The following is a 14,590-nucleotide window of genomic DNA, read 5'->3' as shown; positions in this document are numbered from 1 at the left end:
CCCGAGAACACAGCTGGTACCAACAGCCTGAATAAATATGAGAGGGCATTAAACAAAGAGTTTGAAAATACTTTAGCTGCGTGATGTTAGTTAATTTATACAATAACATGGGGGGGGATCAAAGGGAGTTACTTCAATGAGCAGGGTGAGCAGCCAATCATGGAAGGGTAGAGGTGGGCTCCGTGAGGATTGGCAGGTTAGGGGACCAATGTTAAGAGGGTGCTAGGTCATGTGAATTCACCCTCCCTCCCACCAACCAACCCCTTCCAAAGAGACAGTCACCAGACCTGGGGCCCCACCATCTCCAATCACTCTCAATGGTGCCAGATACTACAATTAAACAGCATAAAATAATTTTATTTAAAAGGGTTTACTGTTATTCTGACAATTATATATAGTTACACTAGGATGGGGAAACTAAAGGTAAAGAAATACAACGAAAGGGCAACTTGACAATTATAAAATGTTCTTTATGGTACACTCAGTTCGGTTTCTCTCTGACAGTCTCACAGAGATGTGTGCTCCTGTCACGTTAGAAGTGATTGATAGAAATGGAGTTCCTCAGGTTCATACACTGGACATCATCGATGTACAAGCTGTTGGTCTTGATCTCGATCTCTTCCTCCAAGGCGAGCTGGTTCCGTCTCAGTCCCTGTAACTCAGCCTCAGCCTGGGCCAGAGTCTCCCGGAGCCTGGAACAATCACACACTCAGATCCCAGCCTCACTGAGATTACCACACAGGAACTAAATACCACTCCACCTGCATTCCAGCACCGGGGCTAGACACAGGGGAAAGCTCCCTCTACACTGTCCCCCATCAAACACTCCCAGGACAGGGACAGAACAGGGTTAGATACAGAGTAAAGCTTCCTCTACACTGTCCCCATTAAACACTCCCAGGACAGGGACAGCACGGGGTTAGATACAGAGTAAAGCTCCCTCTACCCTGTCCCCATCAAACACACTCAGGACAGGGACAGCACAGGGTTAGATACAGAGTAAAGCTCTCTCTACACTGTCCCCATCAAACACTCCAGGACAGGGACAGCACGGGGTTAGATACAAGTAAAGCTCCCTCTACCCTGTCCCCATCAAACACACTCAGGACAGGGACAGCACGGGGTTAGATACAGAGTAAAGCTCCCTCTACACTGTCCCCCATCAAACATTCCCAGGACAGGGACAGCACGGGGTTAGATACAGAGTAAAGCTCCCTCTACCCTGTCCCCATCAAACACACTCAGGACAGGGACAGCACGGGGTTAGATACAGAGTAAAGCTCCCTCTACACTGTCCCCATCAAACACTCCCAGGACAGGGACAGCACGGGGTTAGATACAGAGTAAAGCTCCCTCTACACTGTCCCCATCAAACCCTCCCAGGACAGGGACAGCACGGGGTTAGATACAGAGTAAAGCTCCCTCTACACTGTCCCCATCAAACCCTCCCAGGACAGGGACAGCACGGGGTTAGATACAGAGTAAAGCTCTGGTATGGGATTAATTATGCCAGGCTTTTAAGGACCTGGCACGGACGTATTGGCTGACTTTGCACTGATTAATTGTTGCTGGTTTTCTGTCACAGTCTGGTGCCTTTCACATTTGCCACCATTCCTGAGGGTGTGAGAATACTCTGCTTCACTGTCAGCACCCCCTCTCTATCCCTGTGCTATCTAATGCTCCTGATTTATATGTGGTACCTGCTCCTTCCCTTCACACACGCATCCTCCCCCCAGGTTGGAACTGACCTGGTAACGTTCTCGGTGATCTCTTTCACCTCAGAGAGCAGCCGGTACTGTGCCGGGTCCCGGACCAGCTCCACGTTTGGCCGTTTAGTCCGTGTGTCCAACCGTGTCTGCGCCACCATCATGGGCCCTTCCTCATCCATGATGGCCTTCTTCAGCAGCTCAATGTTCTTCTCCTGCGAGGCAATCTCATCCAGCACCTGAGGGGCATTGACACTCGGTCAGTGTGATTCATACTGACCCCCAGGAACACTGCTCAGGACATCGCTGTCTGGTGTAAACAGGCTGGGCTCAGAGCTTTTGGGGCAGCACTTTACAAACGTTGGGAACGAGGAAGAATGGACAGCACAGCCTGGCCTGCGTATATTCAAGGCTCAGTCAGGGAAGCCGAGGTCATGGGGAAAGAGCAGGAAAGTGGACATGAGGAATGTCAGATCCCACTCCTGTTCCTATTTCTTATGGAATGGGCAAACTCGTAACAGCAGGAAGTGATACACTCCAGCCTAAAGCAGTGGGAAGCTAATGAGATCTGAACAGTGTAATTGTGAAAGAGTACAGGAGCAGAGGGACTTGGTGGTGGGACGTCAGTGTGGGTGGCAAGGAAGGGAGGGTCATAGCAGAGACAAATCATTGAAGGTAACAGGACAGGATGAGAAATTGTTAATAAATTGCAGGATCCTTAGTTTTATTACGGGGTGCCTGGGTACAAAAGCAAGGATATTGTTGATGTAGTCCTCTGTACATCTCACTGTCCTCCCCTGCTGTTTCCTGGTCAGTTACTCAGAGGAACCTTCATTCTCAATTTCAAATCATCGAACAATAGTATTCTCTCTCTCTCCCCCTCTGCTCTATACCTCTTTCACATTCCTTTTGTCATCTCCCTCTGCTACAGAACGTGGCCAATCCAACCCTGCCACCTCTGACTAACGATCCTTCCTCTCTGCACCAACCCAATCCAAGCTCTCCCACCAGGGGAAGCTGAATTAACCCCATCTGTAAAACCCTGGCTCGCTCTCCGTTCTGTTCAATGCTGGGCACCATACCGTGCAAGGATATTGGCTCCTTCGAGACAGAAGAGATTTACAAGAATAGAGCGCTGGCAGAGGGATTTCTATTCATGTGGAGAGAATGAATAAAACAGGAATTCTTCACCTTCGAGTGGTTAGAGTTAGGGAAGGACAGACCGATGGAAGGAATAGATCGAGGTGACAGGGAGAAACTGTTTCCACTGTTCCCTGCAGTGGGTGGCACGGTGGCACAGTGGTTAGCGCTGCTGCCTCACAGTGCCAGAGACCCGGGTTCAATTCCCGCCTCAGGCGACTGACTGTGTGGAGTTTGCACATTCTCCCCGTGTCTGCGTGAGCACCCTCTGGGTGTTCCACTTTCCTCCCACAGTCCAAACATTTGCAGGTCAGGTGAATTGGCCATGCTAAATTGCCCACAGTGTTGGGTGAAGGGGTAAGTGTAGGGGAATGGGTCTGGGTGGGTTGCTCTTTGGAGGGTCAGTGTGGACTTGTTGGGCCGAAGGGCCTGTTTCACACTGTAAGTCATCTAATCTTTCAGTACTCTAAAGATAGGAACAGGATAAGGGTGGCTGAAGAAACGAGGTGTGAACAGGCTGAAGCTCCAACATGGGGTGAGTTGTGTGTCAGACAGGGGCTGTGACAGGGCTAAGTGGTTCCACACCTAACCCGAGTTCTGCAGCCCTGCCACACCCACTCCGAACGGAGAGGTGGACAAATGAACAACAAACACAAACGAAATGATAGTGCTGAGAATGAGGCAGCGATTTGTTTCCAAACATGAAATCCGTCAGTAATATCTTCGAAAGCCTCAACCGAATCCGCCTCTGTATCCCGGATCATTCTGTGTGAACATTCCTATTGCTTCTCCTTAAACCTGGGCCCTCCTTGTACTGGATCCTTCCACCAGTTTCCCCTGGTCCTCTTGATTTTTAACGCCTCTATCATATCTCCTCCCAGCTTGGTCTTCCCAATTTCTCCGGTCCCTCTGCATTCGTGACGTTCCTCATCGCTGCAACTTTCTGTGAATCTTTTCTGCAATGTCCTCCCACCCTGAAGTAGGGCACACAGAACTGAACAGAATACTGAGACTGAATTAGTGATAAAACTCAGAGTGCTGGAGAAACTCAGCAGGTCCAGCCGGCAGCTTCTGTGGAGACAGGAACAGTTAACGTTCCGAGTCCACTGACCTCCTGAGTTTCTCCAGCAGTTCCTGTTTTGTTTGTTTCTGATCTTTGGATTATTTTTTAGCTGAGGTAAAGTTGGAGGTGGATCAGGCTGTCTGAAATGACAGAGCAAACGTGGTCGAGCACCAAGTCAGGTGCTGCTCTGCTAAGTGTTGCCATGGATACAGGCATGTTACCTTACTCAAATGTTTTTCCAGTTTGCACTTGGAATCTCTTGTTTCCTGAATGCGGAATTTAAAGGCACGGTTCACAGCCTCCACTTGTTTCTGCACATCGTCTGTAGTTTGTGCTAAGATGTCATCGATCAGGGAACGCATAGCCGTGGAATTGTTTTTCTGTTTGTCAGCATTTACAATATTTGTGTCGGTGAAATCCTGCCACTCCTGTGGTGTGACCGAGCTGTAAAGAGAAATAGAAAAGATAAATGAGGATGGAACATCGGAGAATGAAGATGCCATTCGGCCCACAAACTTGCTCCATCACTGAGTTTAGATGGTGGTTACTCTCTGTGATCACAGCACACTCTCCATTGTGCCTTTCCAAGAGCTAACCAATTAATGATAAAAGGCACTACAGAAATGGAATCCCTTTGCTGTCTTGTCTTTTGATCCCCTTTCCCAATATAAATGTCTCCACCTCAGTCCTGAAAGCTCCAATCGATTTGGGGGGGAAGCTGGTTAGCCCCATGTCGCTCAGACCGCTCTCCCAGTGCCACCCACCAGAGGGCGATCAGTAACCAGAAACAGCCACTTCACAAAAGGACAGGCTTTCCTCAGCCCAGCCCCTCCAACAGCCTCTGCACCCCCCACACACACCCCAACCCCCTTCCCCACCTCCCCAGCCCCATCCTTACTTCCAATCCTCACCACCCCCACCACCGCCCCTCCCCCTACACTGAGGCTTACAGAAACCAAAAGAGAAAATGCTGGAAAATCTCAGCAGGTCTGGTCAAAGCTTTGACAAAGGGTCAGTTAGACTCGAAACATCAGCTCCTTTCTCTTCTTACACTTGCTGCCAGACTTGCTGAGATTTTCCAGCATTTTCTCTTCTGGTTTCAGATTCCAGCATCCGCAGTAATTTGCTTTTATGCTGAGGGTTACAGACTTTGTTAAACATTCATAGCAATGGGACAAGGCCCATCCAGTCCATTGAACAGCCCCACCATTCTAGACCATGGCTGGTCTTCTGTCTCAAAGCCACTGGCTCTGTGTCCCTTAACTCATTACTGGTCAGAAGTGGTCAGATCGCGGTCATGAATGTTAGAGTTCCCACAGCTCCCTGGGTCAGAGAATTCCAAACAATTAACCCACCCCCACCCAAGTGAAGAAATTCCTCCTCATCTCCATCCGAAATAGTCTCCCCTTTATCCTGAGGACATACCGCCTTGTGTCTGGACTCACCAAGGCCGCTCTGGGGTAAATGACCCGAATCATTCTGAAATACTCGGGTACAACTCAAAAGCTCAGGCAGTCTTACTGCACCCTTCCATTTCACCAGTAATTGGTTAGCTCCTGGAAAATGCGGAGTCAGACACGATGGTGCACCCTTCTCCATAACAAGTACTTTCTGAAAGGCAGGAGAGCAGCAGCTTATTTTGCAGCGACGTCCCACTGGCAGTAAGCTGCGGGGGACCAGATTTAATAAAGTCGCTGTTGGTCAGGGCAGAGACGCAAGGGCTGATTATCACCACGGCCTACAATGGCAGATCCCCAAAACCCCGCGGTTTCTCTGCCCTTGTTCAATACAAGACATTCCCGAAGAAGGGCTCATGCCTGAAACGTCGATTCTCCTGCTCCTTGGATGCTGCCAGACCTGCTGCGCTTTTCCAGCAACACATTTCAGCTCTGATACTCCAGCATCTGCAGTCCTCACTTTCTCCTCCGTCTATACAAGACACCCCTGACCTGATCCTCAATCTAATCAGCTTTCCTCTTACAAATGCCTTTAACTGGGTGAGGTAGACTATTGGCACTCCTCATCAACAACACCCCCCACCCCCCACGCGCCCCCCACACCCCCCATCGCCTCCTGAGGTTCACCTGAGCTCCACAGGAGCACTGAGACAAGCCCAAGTGCCCCTGTGCAGCGCTGACCACAGGAGTGACAAACCCACCTTCCAACCGTCACGGGGGTGTCCCTGTCTGATGATATTGGTCAGGAGGATCCAGAGTCTAGATTAGATTAGAGTGGTGCTGGAAAGGAGTCAGTGTCTAGATTAGATTAGAGTGGTGCTGGAAAGGAGTCAGTGTCTGGATTAGATTAGAGTGGTGCTAGAAAGGAGTCAGTGTCTAGATTAGATTAGAGTGGTGCTGGAAAGGAGTCAGTGTCTGGATTAGATTAGATTAGAGTGGTGCTGGAAAGGAGTCAGTGTCTAGATTAGATCAGAGTGGTGCTGGAAAGGAGTCAGTGTCTAGATTAGATTAGAGTGGTGCTGGAAAGGAGTCAGTGTCTCGATTAGATCAGAGTGGTGCTGGAAAGGAGTCAGTGTCTAGATTAGATCAGAGTGGTGCTGGAGAGGAGTCAGTGTCTGGATTAGATCAGAGTGGTGCTGGAAAGGAACCAGTATCTAGATTAGATCAGAGTGGTACTGGAAAGGAGTCAGTGTCTGGATTAGATTAGAGTGGTGCTAGAAAGGAGTCAGTGTCTGGATTAGATTAGAGTGGTGCTAGAAAGGAGTCAGTGTCTAGATTAGATCAGAGTGGTGCTGGAAAGGAGTCAGTGTCTGGATTAGATTAGAGTGGTGCTAGAAAGGAGTCAGTGTCTGGGTTAGATCAGAGTGGTGCTGGAAAGGAGTCAGTGTCTGGATTAGATTAGAGTGGTGCTGGAAAGGAGTCAGTGTCTAGATTAGATTAGAGTGGTGCTGGAAAGGAGTCAGTGTCTAGATTAGATTAGAGTGGTGCTGGAAAGGAGTCAGTGTCTGGATTAGATTAGAGTGGTGCTGGAAAGGAGTCAGTGTCTGGATTAGATTAGAGTGGTGCTGGAAAGGAGTCAGTGTCTAGATTAGATCAGAGTGGTGCTGGAAAGGAGTCAGTGTCTAGATTAGATTAGAGTGGTGCTGGAAAGGAGTCAGTGTCTAGATTAGATCAGAGTGGTGCTGGAGAGGAGTCAGTGTCTGGATTAGATTAGAGTGGTGCTGGAAAGGAGTCAGCGACATACAGCACGGTAACTGGCCCTTTCGTCCAACCAGTCTGTGCTGACTACAATCCCAAACTAAACTAGTCCCACCTGACCCTGCTCCTGGCCCAATCCCTCCAAACCTTTCCTCTCCATGTATTTATTTAAGTGTCTTTTAAACATTGTAAGTGTCCCCACACGCACCACTTCCTCTGGCAGTTCTCTCCACATTCTCCCTCCCTCTGATTGTGGAGCTGGTGAGACGGGGTCATTCCTGGGGAGGAGGGGTCACTGCCACAGCTCAGAGCCCCAGTGTCGGGAGCCTGACAGACAGTACTGCTCTCGCTCAGTGTTAATCCGAGGGATTCCCAGACCAGAGCCAATCCTCAACAAACTACATTAGATACACCTCACCTTACAAGAATACAGTTCCCCGTCTCTCTATGTGCGGTTCCAGCTCACTAACACGGCTTCAGTGACGTGAATGTGAAGTGTGCTTACTTTCCCTCGATCCTGACCACGTTAGGTGAGTACTCGATGTTCGGGGAGTTGTTTGTCAGGCTGCCCGTGAATTTGTCCACTTTCAGAGCGACAGACTTGTCTTTCAAATCTTTCTCCAGATAAAACTTAGCAGAACGATTTAACCTGGGGATTGGGGGGGGGGGGGGGGGGGGGGGGGGGGGGGGGGGGCAGCGGGAGTAGTGGGGGGTGGGGGGGAGTGGTGGGAGGGGGGAGTGGTGGGGAAGGGGAGTGGTGGGGAGGGGGAGTGGTGGAGGGGGGAGTGGTGGGGAGGGGGAGTGGTGGAGGAGCGAGTGGTGGAGGGGGGAGTGGTGGGGGAGGGGGGAGTGATGGTGGGGAGTGGTGAAGGGGGGAGTGGTGGGGGAGGGGGGAAGGTGAATGAGAAAGAGAGTTTTCTTCAAGTTATTTCAGATGAAGAACGAACAGATTTCTAGAACATTCCTCATGACCTGAGAATGACCTGAAACACTTTTTGCTGTTAAGAGTTCACTCACTGACTGGACATAGGCAACACGACAGCTGGTTTGAGCATAGCAAGATCCCACAAACAACAATCGAATAACAATGTCAGGTCATTGTCTTTTGTGACATTGCCTGGGGGTTAATTGTCAGGCACCGGACCGGGGGCAGAACCCCGTGTGGCTCTCCCTTCAGTAGCGCCCACAGGAGCTTTAACAACCACTTGACCAAGTTAGTGAGCCTTGTATTAGCACCTCACCCAAAAGACAGGGCCCCTGCTCTGTCCACACCGCTGTCCACACCGCACTGGCAGTGTCTCTGCTCTGTCCACACCGCACTGGCGGTGCCTCTGCTCTGTCCACACTGCACTGGCAGTGCCCCTGCTCTGTCCACACTGCACTGGCAGTGCCTTTGCTCTGTCCACACCGCACTGGCAGTGCCGTTGCTCTGTCCACACCGCACTGGCAGTGCCCCTGCTCTGTCCACACTGCACTGGCAGTGCCCCTGCTCTGTCCACACCGCACTGGCAGTGCCCCTGCTCTGTCCACACTGCACTGGTAGTGCCCCTGCTCTGTCCACACCGCACTGGCGGTGCCTCTGCTCTGTCCACACTGCACTGGCAGTGCCCCTGCTCTGTCCACACTGCAATGGCAGTGTCTCTGCTCTGTCCACACCGCACTGGCAGTGCCCCTGCTCTGTCCACACTGCACTGGCAGTGTCTCTGCTCTGTCCACACCGCACTGGCAGTGCCCCTGCTCTGTCCACACTGCACTGGCAGTGTCTCTGCTCTGTCCACACTGCACTGGCAGTACCTCTCCCTCCCAATCCCAGGAGCTGTCATTGCCCAGGGCCAGCCACAGTGAGGTACCTACCTGAGCTGCTCCTCTGTTTGATTGATGGTGCGTTTCAGTAAAGCCATGATCCCCTTGATCACCTCCACCTCTTTCAGCAGCTCCCTCTCCACTTCATCATGGACCAAATCAATCCCAACTCGTTGCTCTCTGCAAAAGGCATGCAGCTCATTGGTAACGTGGGGGTCAGAGAATTCCTTGCTCATGTTACACCAGATTCAGGATCAAACCAGTATATCGCAGACTTGGGATTCCCTTGATTCTTTGCCTGGATGGGGGCAGCTCCAACAACACTCAAGAAGCTCGACACCATCCAGGACAAAGTAGCCACTTGATTGGCACCACATCCACAAACATCCCCTCCCTCCCCCACCCACGCTCAGTAACAGCAGTGTGGACCATCTACCAGATGTGCTGCAGAAAATCACCAAAGATCCTCAGGGAGCACCTTCCATCCAAAAGGACAAGGGCAGCAGATACATGGGAACACCACCTCCTGCAGGTTCCCCTCTGAGCCCCTCCCCATCCTGACTTGGAAATATGTCCCATTCCTTCATTGTCACTGGGTCAGAATCCTGGAATTCCCTCCCTAAGGACATTGTGGGTCAACCCACAGCACAGGGACTGCAGCGGTTCAAGAGGGCAGCTCACCCCCACCTTCTCAAGGGGCAACTAGGGACAGGCAATAAATACTGGGCCCAGTCAGGAAAGCTTATATCCTGAAGATTAATTTTAAAAAGGCTTACCCTGACTATTGTTGATTGCTATTCAATAAAGTCTAACTGTGTGCGTGGATGTTAGGTGAGATTCTAAGAATGGGCGGGCAGTGGGCCTGATTGGTCTCAGTTTGCCCTGTACACCCAGTTTACATCCTTAACTTGAGTCTCAGTATCCAGTAAAAATATCAGGCTCAGATTTCAACGTTTCAATTGATTCATTGCCTGAACAGTTTGTTGGGGAGGAGGGAGTTCCAGATTTGCATTCTCCCGTGTGGGACATGAGTGTGAACGATGGTCCCCCACTAGATGTACACTGTCTCAATCTCCCCCTGCCCCAGTCTCTCAGCTTCTCATTCTTTTTAAATTATCTCTGAGAGATCTCACGCAGCTTCAAAGGGAATCGAGTTAGGGATTACCGCAAGAATCTCCCGGGGAAAACCCTCTCCAAAATGTCAGACTCTGGGCCTGCTGGAATGAAGTGGGGGGGGGGGGGGGGTGAAATAAAGGGAGGGGGGGAAATGGAGGAGGGTGAAGTGGAGGAGGAGGGTGAAATAGAGGAGGGGGGTGAATTGGGGAGGGGGGATGGTTAAAGTGGAGCTGCAGCCCAGTCCTGGGTCAGGGACGATGAGCAGAAAGGGAGGCTCCACATTCCTGTTTATGTTGCCCCCCCCCCACCCCGAGCAGCTGCTTATTTCCAGGATCTGGGTGTGGTTCAGTGACCCCCTCCCCCCAGCTCTCCCCTGTCTCACTCCCCCCACCCCAGCTCTCTCCTGTCTCCCCCCCCCAGCTCTCCCCTGTCTCCCCCCAGCTCTCCCCTGTCTCCCCCCCAGCTCTCCCCTGTCTCACTCCCCCCACCCCAGCTCTCCCTGTCTCCCCCCAGCTCTCCCCTGTCTCCCCCCAGCTCTCCCCTGTCTCCCCCCCAGCTCTCCCCTGTCTCACTCCCCCCACCCCAGCTCTCCCCTGTCTCCCCCCAGCTCTCCCCTGTCTCCCCCCCCAGCTCTCCCCTGTCTCTCCCCCCCCAGTTCTCCCCTGTCTCCCCCCCCAGCTCTCCCCTGTCCCCCCCCAGTTCTCCCCTGTCTCCCCCCCAGTTCTCCCCTGTCTCCCCCCCCAGCTCTCCCCTGTCCCCCCCCAGCTCTCCCCTGTCTCCCCCCCCAGCTCTCCCCTGTCTCTCTCTCTCCCACCCCCCAGTTCTCCCCTGTCTCCCCCCCCAGCTCTCCCCTGTCCCCCCCCCAGTTCTCCCCTGTCTCCCCCCCCAGCTCTCCCCTGTCCCCCCCCAGCTCTCCCCTGTCTCCCCCCCCAGCTCTCCCCTGTCTCTCTCTCTCCCACCCCCCAGTTCTCCCCTGTCTCCCCCCCCCAGCTCTCCCCTGTCCCCCCCCCAGCTCTCCCCTGTCTCCCACCCCCTGCCCCTGGGTTGGGTACTCCGTACCGGTTGAGCAGACACTGCTGAACGATGCAGAGAACAGAATAGTAACTGTCTAGGGCTTTCTCCAGGCGGGTCTTCTGTCCCAGTAAGAGTTCGGTCTCATCTGTCAGCTCCTCGAGTTTGGTGTTCAGTTCCTTCTCCCAGTAAGTGACCTCTTCAATCCTCTGATCTACAACAACAACAAGTGTGCATTTATACAGCACCAGTGCAGTGTAAAATGTCCCAAATTATCTCACAGGAGCATGACTGACATAATTGACATCGAGTCACAGCTGGAGTGTCCTAAAGCCCAGTTTAAGAGGAGAAAGAGAGGGAGACGGTTCAGGACGGAAGAGCCCGGAGAGCTGGAAGGATGGATGTCAATGGTGGAGCGATGGAAATAGGGGGCTACTCAAGTGGCCGGAGTTGGAGGAGCGCAGAGATTGCAGGGGGTTGAAGAGGACACAGGAGGTTAGAGAAATTCGGAGGTTTCATAGTGTTGTACAATACAGAGGAGGCCCTTCTGCCTATCAAGTCTGTACTGCCTACACTAGTCTCACTTTCCTGCACTAGCCCATGGCCTTGAACATTAGGGCATTTCAAGTGCTTGTCCAAGTACTTTTTAAAGGTTGGGAGATTTCCTACTTCAACTTCCCTCCCAAACACTATATTCCACATTCCCAACACCCTCTCGGTGAAACTATGTTCCCTAAGATCCTCTCTAAACTTCCTGCCTTTCACTTTAAAATGGTGCCCCTTCATAAGGAGAACACTTGCTGTCTCTCCACCCCATCCATGGCATCTCCATCAGGTTCCCCCCTCTCAGCATTCTCTACTCTAAAGAAAACAGCCTGAGCTGATCCAGCCTCTCTCCATCGCTGAGATGCTCCATCCCAGGGAACATCCTGGGGAATCTCCCCTGCACCCCCTCCCAGTGCAGTCACATCCCTCCTACAGCACGGTGACCAGAACTGCACACAGTCCTCCAGCTGTGACCTAACCAGGTCCTGTCCAGCTCCAATATCACCTCCCTGCTCTTCAAACCGATGCCATGACCAATAAAGGCTAGCCTTCCATACGACTCCTTAACCTTCCGTATATACCTGTCCCATCACCATCAGGAATCTGTGGTCAGGCTCCCCAATATCCCTCTGTCTCTCTGAGCTTCCTCGTGTCCAGCCATTCATTGTTTACTCCCTTCCCTTGTTCCCTTTTCCCAAGTGCACAGCCTCACAGTGATCAGTGTTCAACTCCATCTGCCATCTACCCATCCATCCTGTCATCTAACACCTTCCTCCTCTTATCAGCATCCCTCCCACATTCCCATCTCCATCATTTATGGATATCACAAACAATAAGGGACCCAGCACTGATCCCTGTGGCACACGACTGCACACCCGCGCTCGAGTCACACAAACCGCCTTCTACCACCACCCTCTGCCCCCTGTCACAAAGTAAAAAGTGAGGACTGCAGATGCTGGAGATCAGAGCTGAAAATGTGTTGCTGGTTAAAGCACAGCAGGTCAGGCAGCATCCAAGGAATAGGAACTTCAACGTTTCGGGCCAGAGCCCATTCCTGATGAAGGGCTCTGGCCCGAAATGTCGAATTTCCTATTCCTTGGATGCTGCCTGACCTGCTGTGCTTTAACCAGCAACACATTTTCACCACTGTCACAAAGCCAATTTTGGATCCATCTTGCCAGGTTACCCTGGATCCCAACTGCTTTTACCCTTTTGTTTCATTCTCTCATGTGAGACTTTGTTCCTCATCATCTTCCACATTTCCATTCTGAATGTCGTGACAGAGTGAGCCAGTAACCCGGGAGCTCCCTCCCCACTGAGCAAACAAGCTCCCCGTACACATACTCTGCTCCAGTGATTCCCTTCCTGGATCCATTATCAGGGACAATCACAGCACTTCAGTGAACTCTCAAAATAAAAACACCGGATGTAGGCTTGATCACCAACAAAAACGAACCTTCCAGCTCAGCAAGTAAACCGACATCCAGAAAAACATTGATCATCGACAAGGGCCACACAGAAACTGGTAAAAACAAACACACACCCATCTGGTTCACTAATATCCTTCAGGGAAGGAAATCTGCCATCCTTACCTGGTCTGGCCTCCACCTGACTCCAGACCCACAGTGATGTGGGAGTCTCACTAAGTCAGAATGCTGGTTGGAGAGCCTGTGCATATTCAGGTGGGCCAAATGCACCCCCTCCTCCGCACCCCCCCCAACTCTTTCCCCACCCCGGCCTTGCTGTTATAGTAAGCAGTGTGGAAACACAGACCCTTTGGTCCCACTTGTCCATGCCAACCAGATATTCTAAATTAATCCAGTCCCACTTACCAGCACCCGGCCCATATCCCTCCAAACCTTCTTTATGGTCATTTAAGCGGGCATTGGATAGGCATTTGGAAGTTATTGGGCTAGTATAGGTTAGGTAGGATTCGGTCGGCGCAACATCGAGGGCCGAAGGGCCTGTACTGTGCTGTATCCTTCTATGTTCTATGTTCTATGTTCTAACCCTTCCTATTCATATACCCATCCAAATGCCTCTTAAATGTTGTAATTGTACCAGCCTCCACCACATCCTCTGGCAGCTCATTCCATACACGTACCACCCTCTGCGTGAAAAAGTTGCCCCTTAGGTCTCTTTTATACCTTTCCCCTCTCACCCTAAACCTATGCCCTCTAGTTCTGGACTCACCCACCCCAGGGAAAAGATTTTGTCTATTTATCCTATCCGTGCCCTTCATTATTTTGTAAACCTCTATAAAGTCACCCCTCAGCCTCCGACGCTCCAGGGAAAACAGCCCCAGCCTGTTCAGCCTCTCCCTGTAGCTCAGATCCTCCAGCCCTGGCAACATCCTTGTACATCTTTTCTGAACCCTTTCAAGTTTCACCACATCCTCCCTACAGCATCTGTCACCAGGTAACTGACAATGCGATGGCAGCAGGTGTTAGACAGCTGAAAGTGGGTGAGTGTTTGGACTAGGCTGCAGAGATGGAGAGAGACAGCAGAACACTCACCGAGTTTCTTGTTTACATCTCGCTGGGTTTTCCTGGTACTGTTTTCGATCTCTCCCACCAGCCTCTCGCTCTCTAAGACCAGGCGCTCAGAACGGGAACGCTGCACCTCAGCGTCATTGTAGCGACTCTTGTTGGAGAGATGCCACTCCTGGGGCAGAAACTTGGTTCTGGACTGGACCAGTTTGGCCATTGCCTCGTTCCTACCGACTCCTGCAAACAAGCAGTTCGACCCCATCAACAATCACCAGTCTTTCGATTTATCATTGACCCTCTGTGTTATTTGTTGTCGATCGGGGTGGGAGGACCAGTTATCAAACCCTTTGTTAGGAAAAGCAATAGACACCTGCATTTAGTTAACACCTACAATACCACAGTGTATGCCATGTCCAAGCAGGTCAGTGCAGGGGTTATTCTGAACTGACCATCAGGCCTGGGCGCACAGCCAGCTCTGGGCCCAGAGGGTGTGATCGAGGCCAGCCCCTGTGTGTTACTGGAGTGTGGCTCAGTGCTCCCTGCGAGGGGTTAGCTACAGGG

The 14,590-nt window shown here is 51.7% G+C and overlaps 1 protein-coding gene across 1 annotated transcript; it reads right to left on the bottom strand.

Moving 5' to 3' along the window:
• Window positions 1–382: 382 nt before the first annotated feature.
• tekt1 (tektin 1) lies at window positions 383–14,246 on the bottom strand. The gene is made up of 7 exons (XM_060847728.1): window positions 14,057–14,246; window positions 11,043–11,208; window positions 8,919–9,047; window positions 7,570–7,713; window positions 4,131–4,353; window positions 1,749–1,945; window positions 383–692 (listed from the first exon to the last, which is right to left on the bottom strand). Exons 1-7 carry the CDS (start codon window positions 14,244–14,246, stop codon window positions 533–535), a joined length of 1,209 nt encoding a protein of 402 aa, XP_060703711.1. The 3' UTR covers window positions 383–532.
• Window positions 14,247–14,590: the final 344 nt, after the last annotated feature.

Source organism: Hemiscyllium ocellatum, chromosome 31, assembly GCF_020745735.1.
Source record: "Hemiscyllium ocellatum isolate sHemOce1 chromosome 31, sHemOce1.pat.X.cur, whole genome shotgun sequence".
Taxonomy (NCBI): Eukaryota; Metazoa; Chordata; class Chondrichthyes; order Orectolobiformes; family Hemiscylliidae; genus Hemiscyllium; species Hemiscyllium ocellatum.
Note: the sequence above shows the minus strand (reverse complement) of the source record. Positions and strands in the feature narration are given on the sequence as shown.

Excerpts from the sequence above, each read along its gene's own strand:
- tekt1 (XM_060847728.1), bottom strand. The coding sequence starts at position 14,246 with ATGGCCAAACTGGTCCAGTCCAGAACCAAGTTTCTGCCCCAGGAGTGG. Across the intron at positions 11,209-14,056 it reads AGATGTAAACAAGAAACTCG|ATCAGAGGATTGAAGAGGTC; the intron begins GTGAGTGTTCTG and ends TTGTTGTTGTAG. Across the intron at positions 4,354-7,569 it reads GTGGTCAGGATCGAGGGAAA|CTCGGTCACACCACAGGAGT; the intron begins GTAAGCACACTT and ends TTCTCTTTACAG.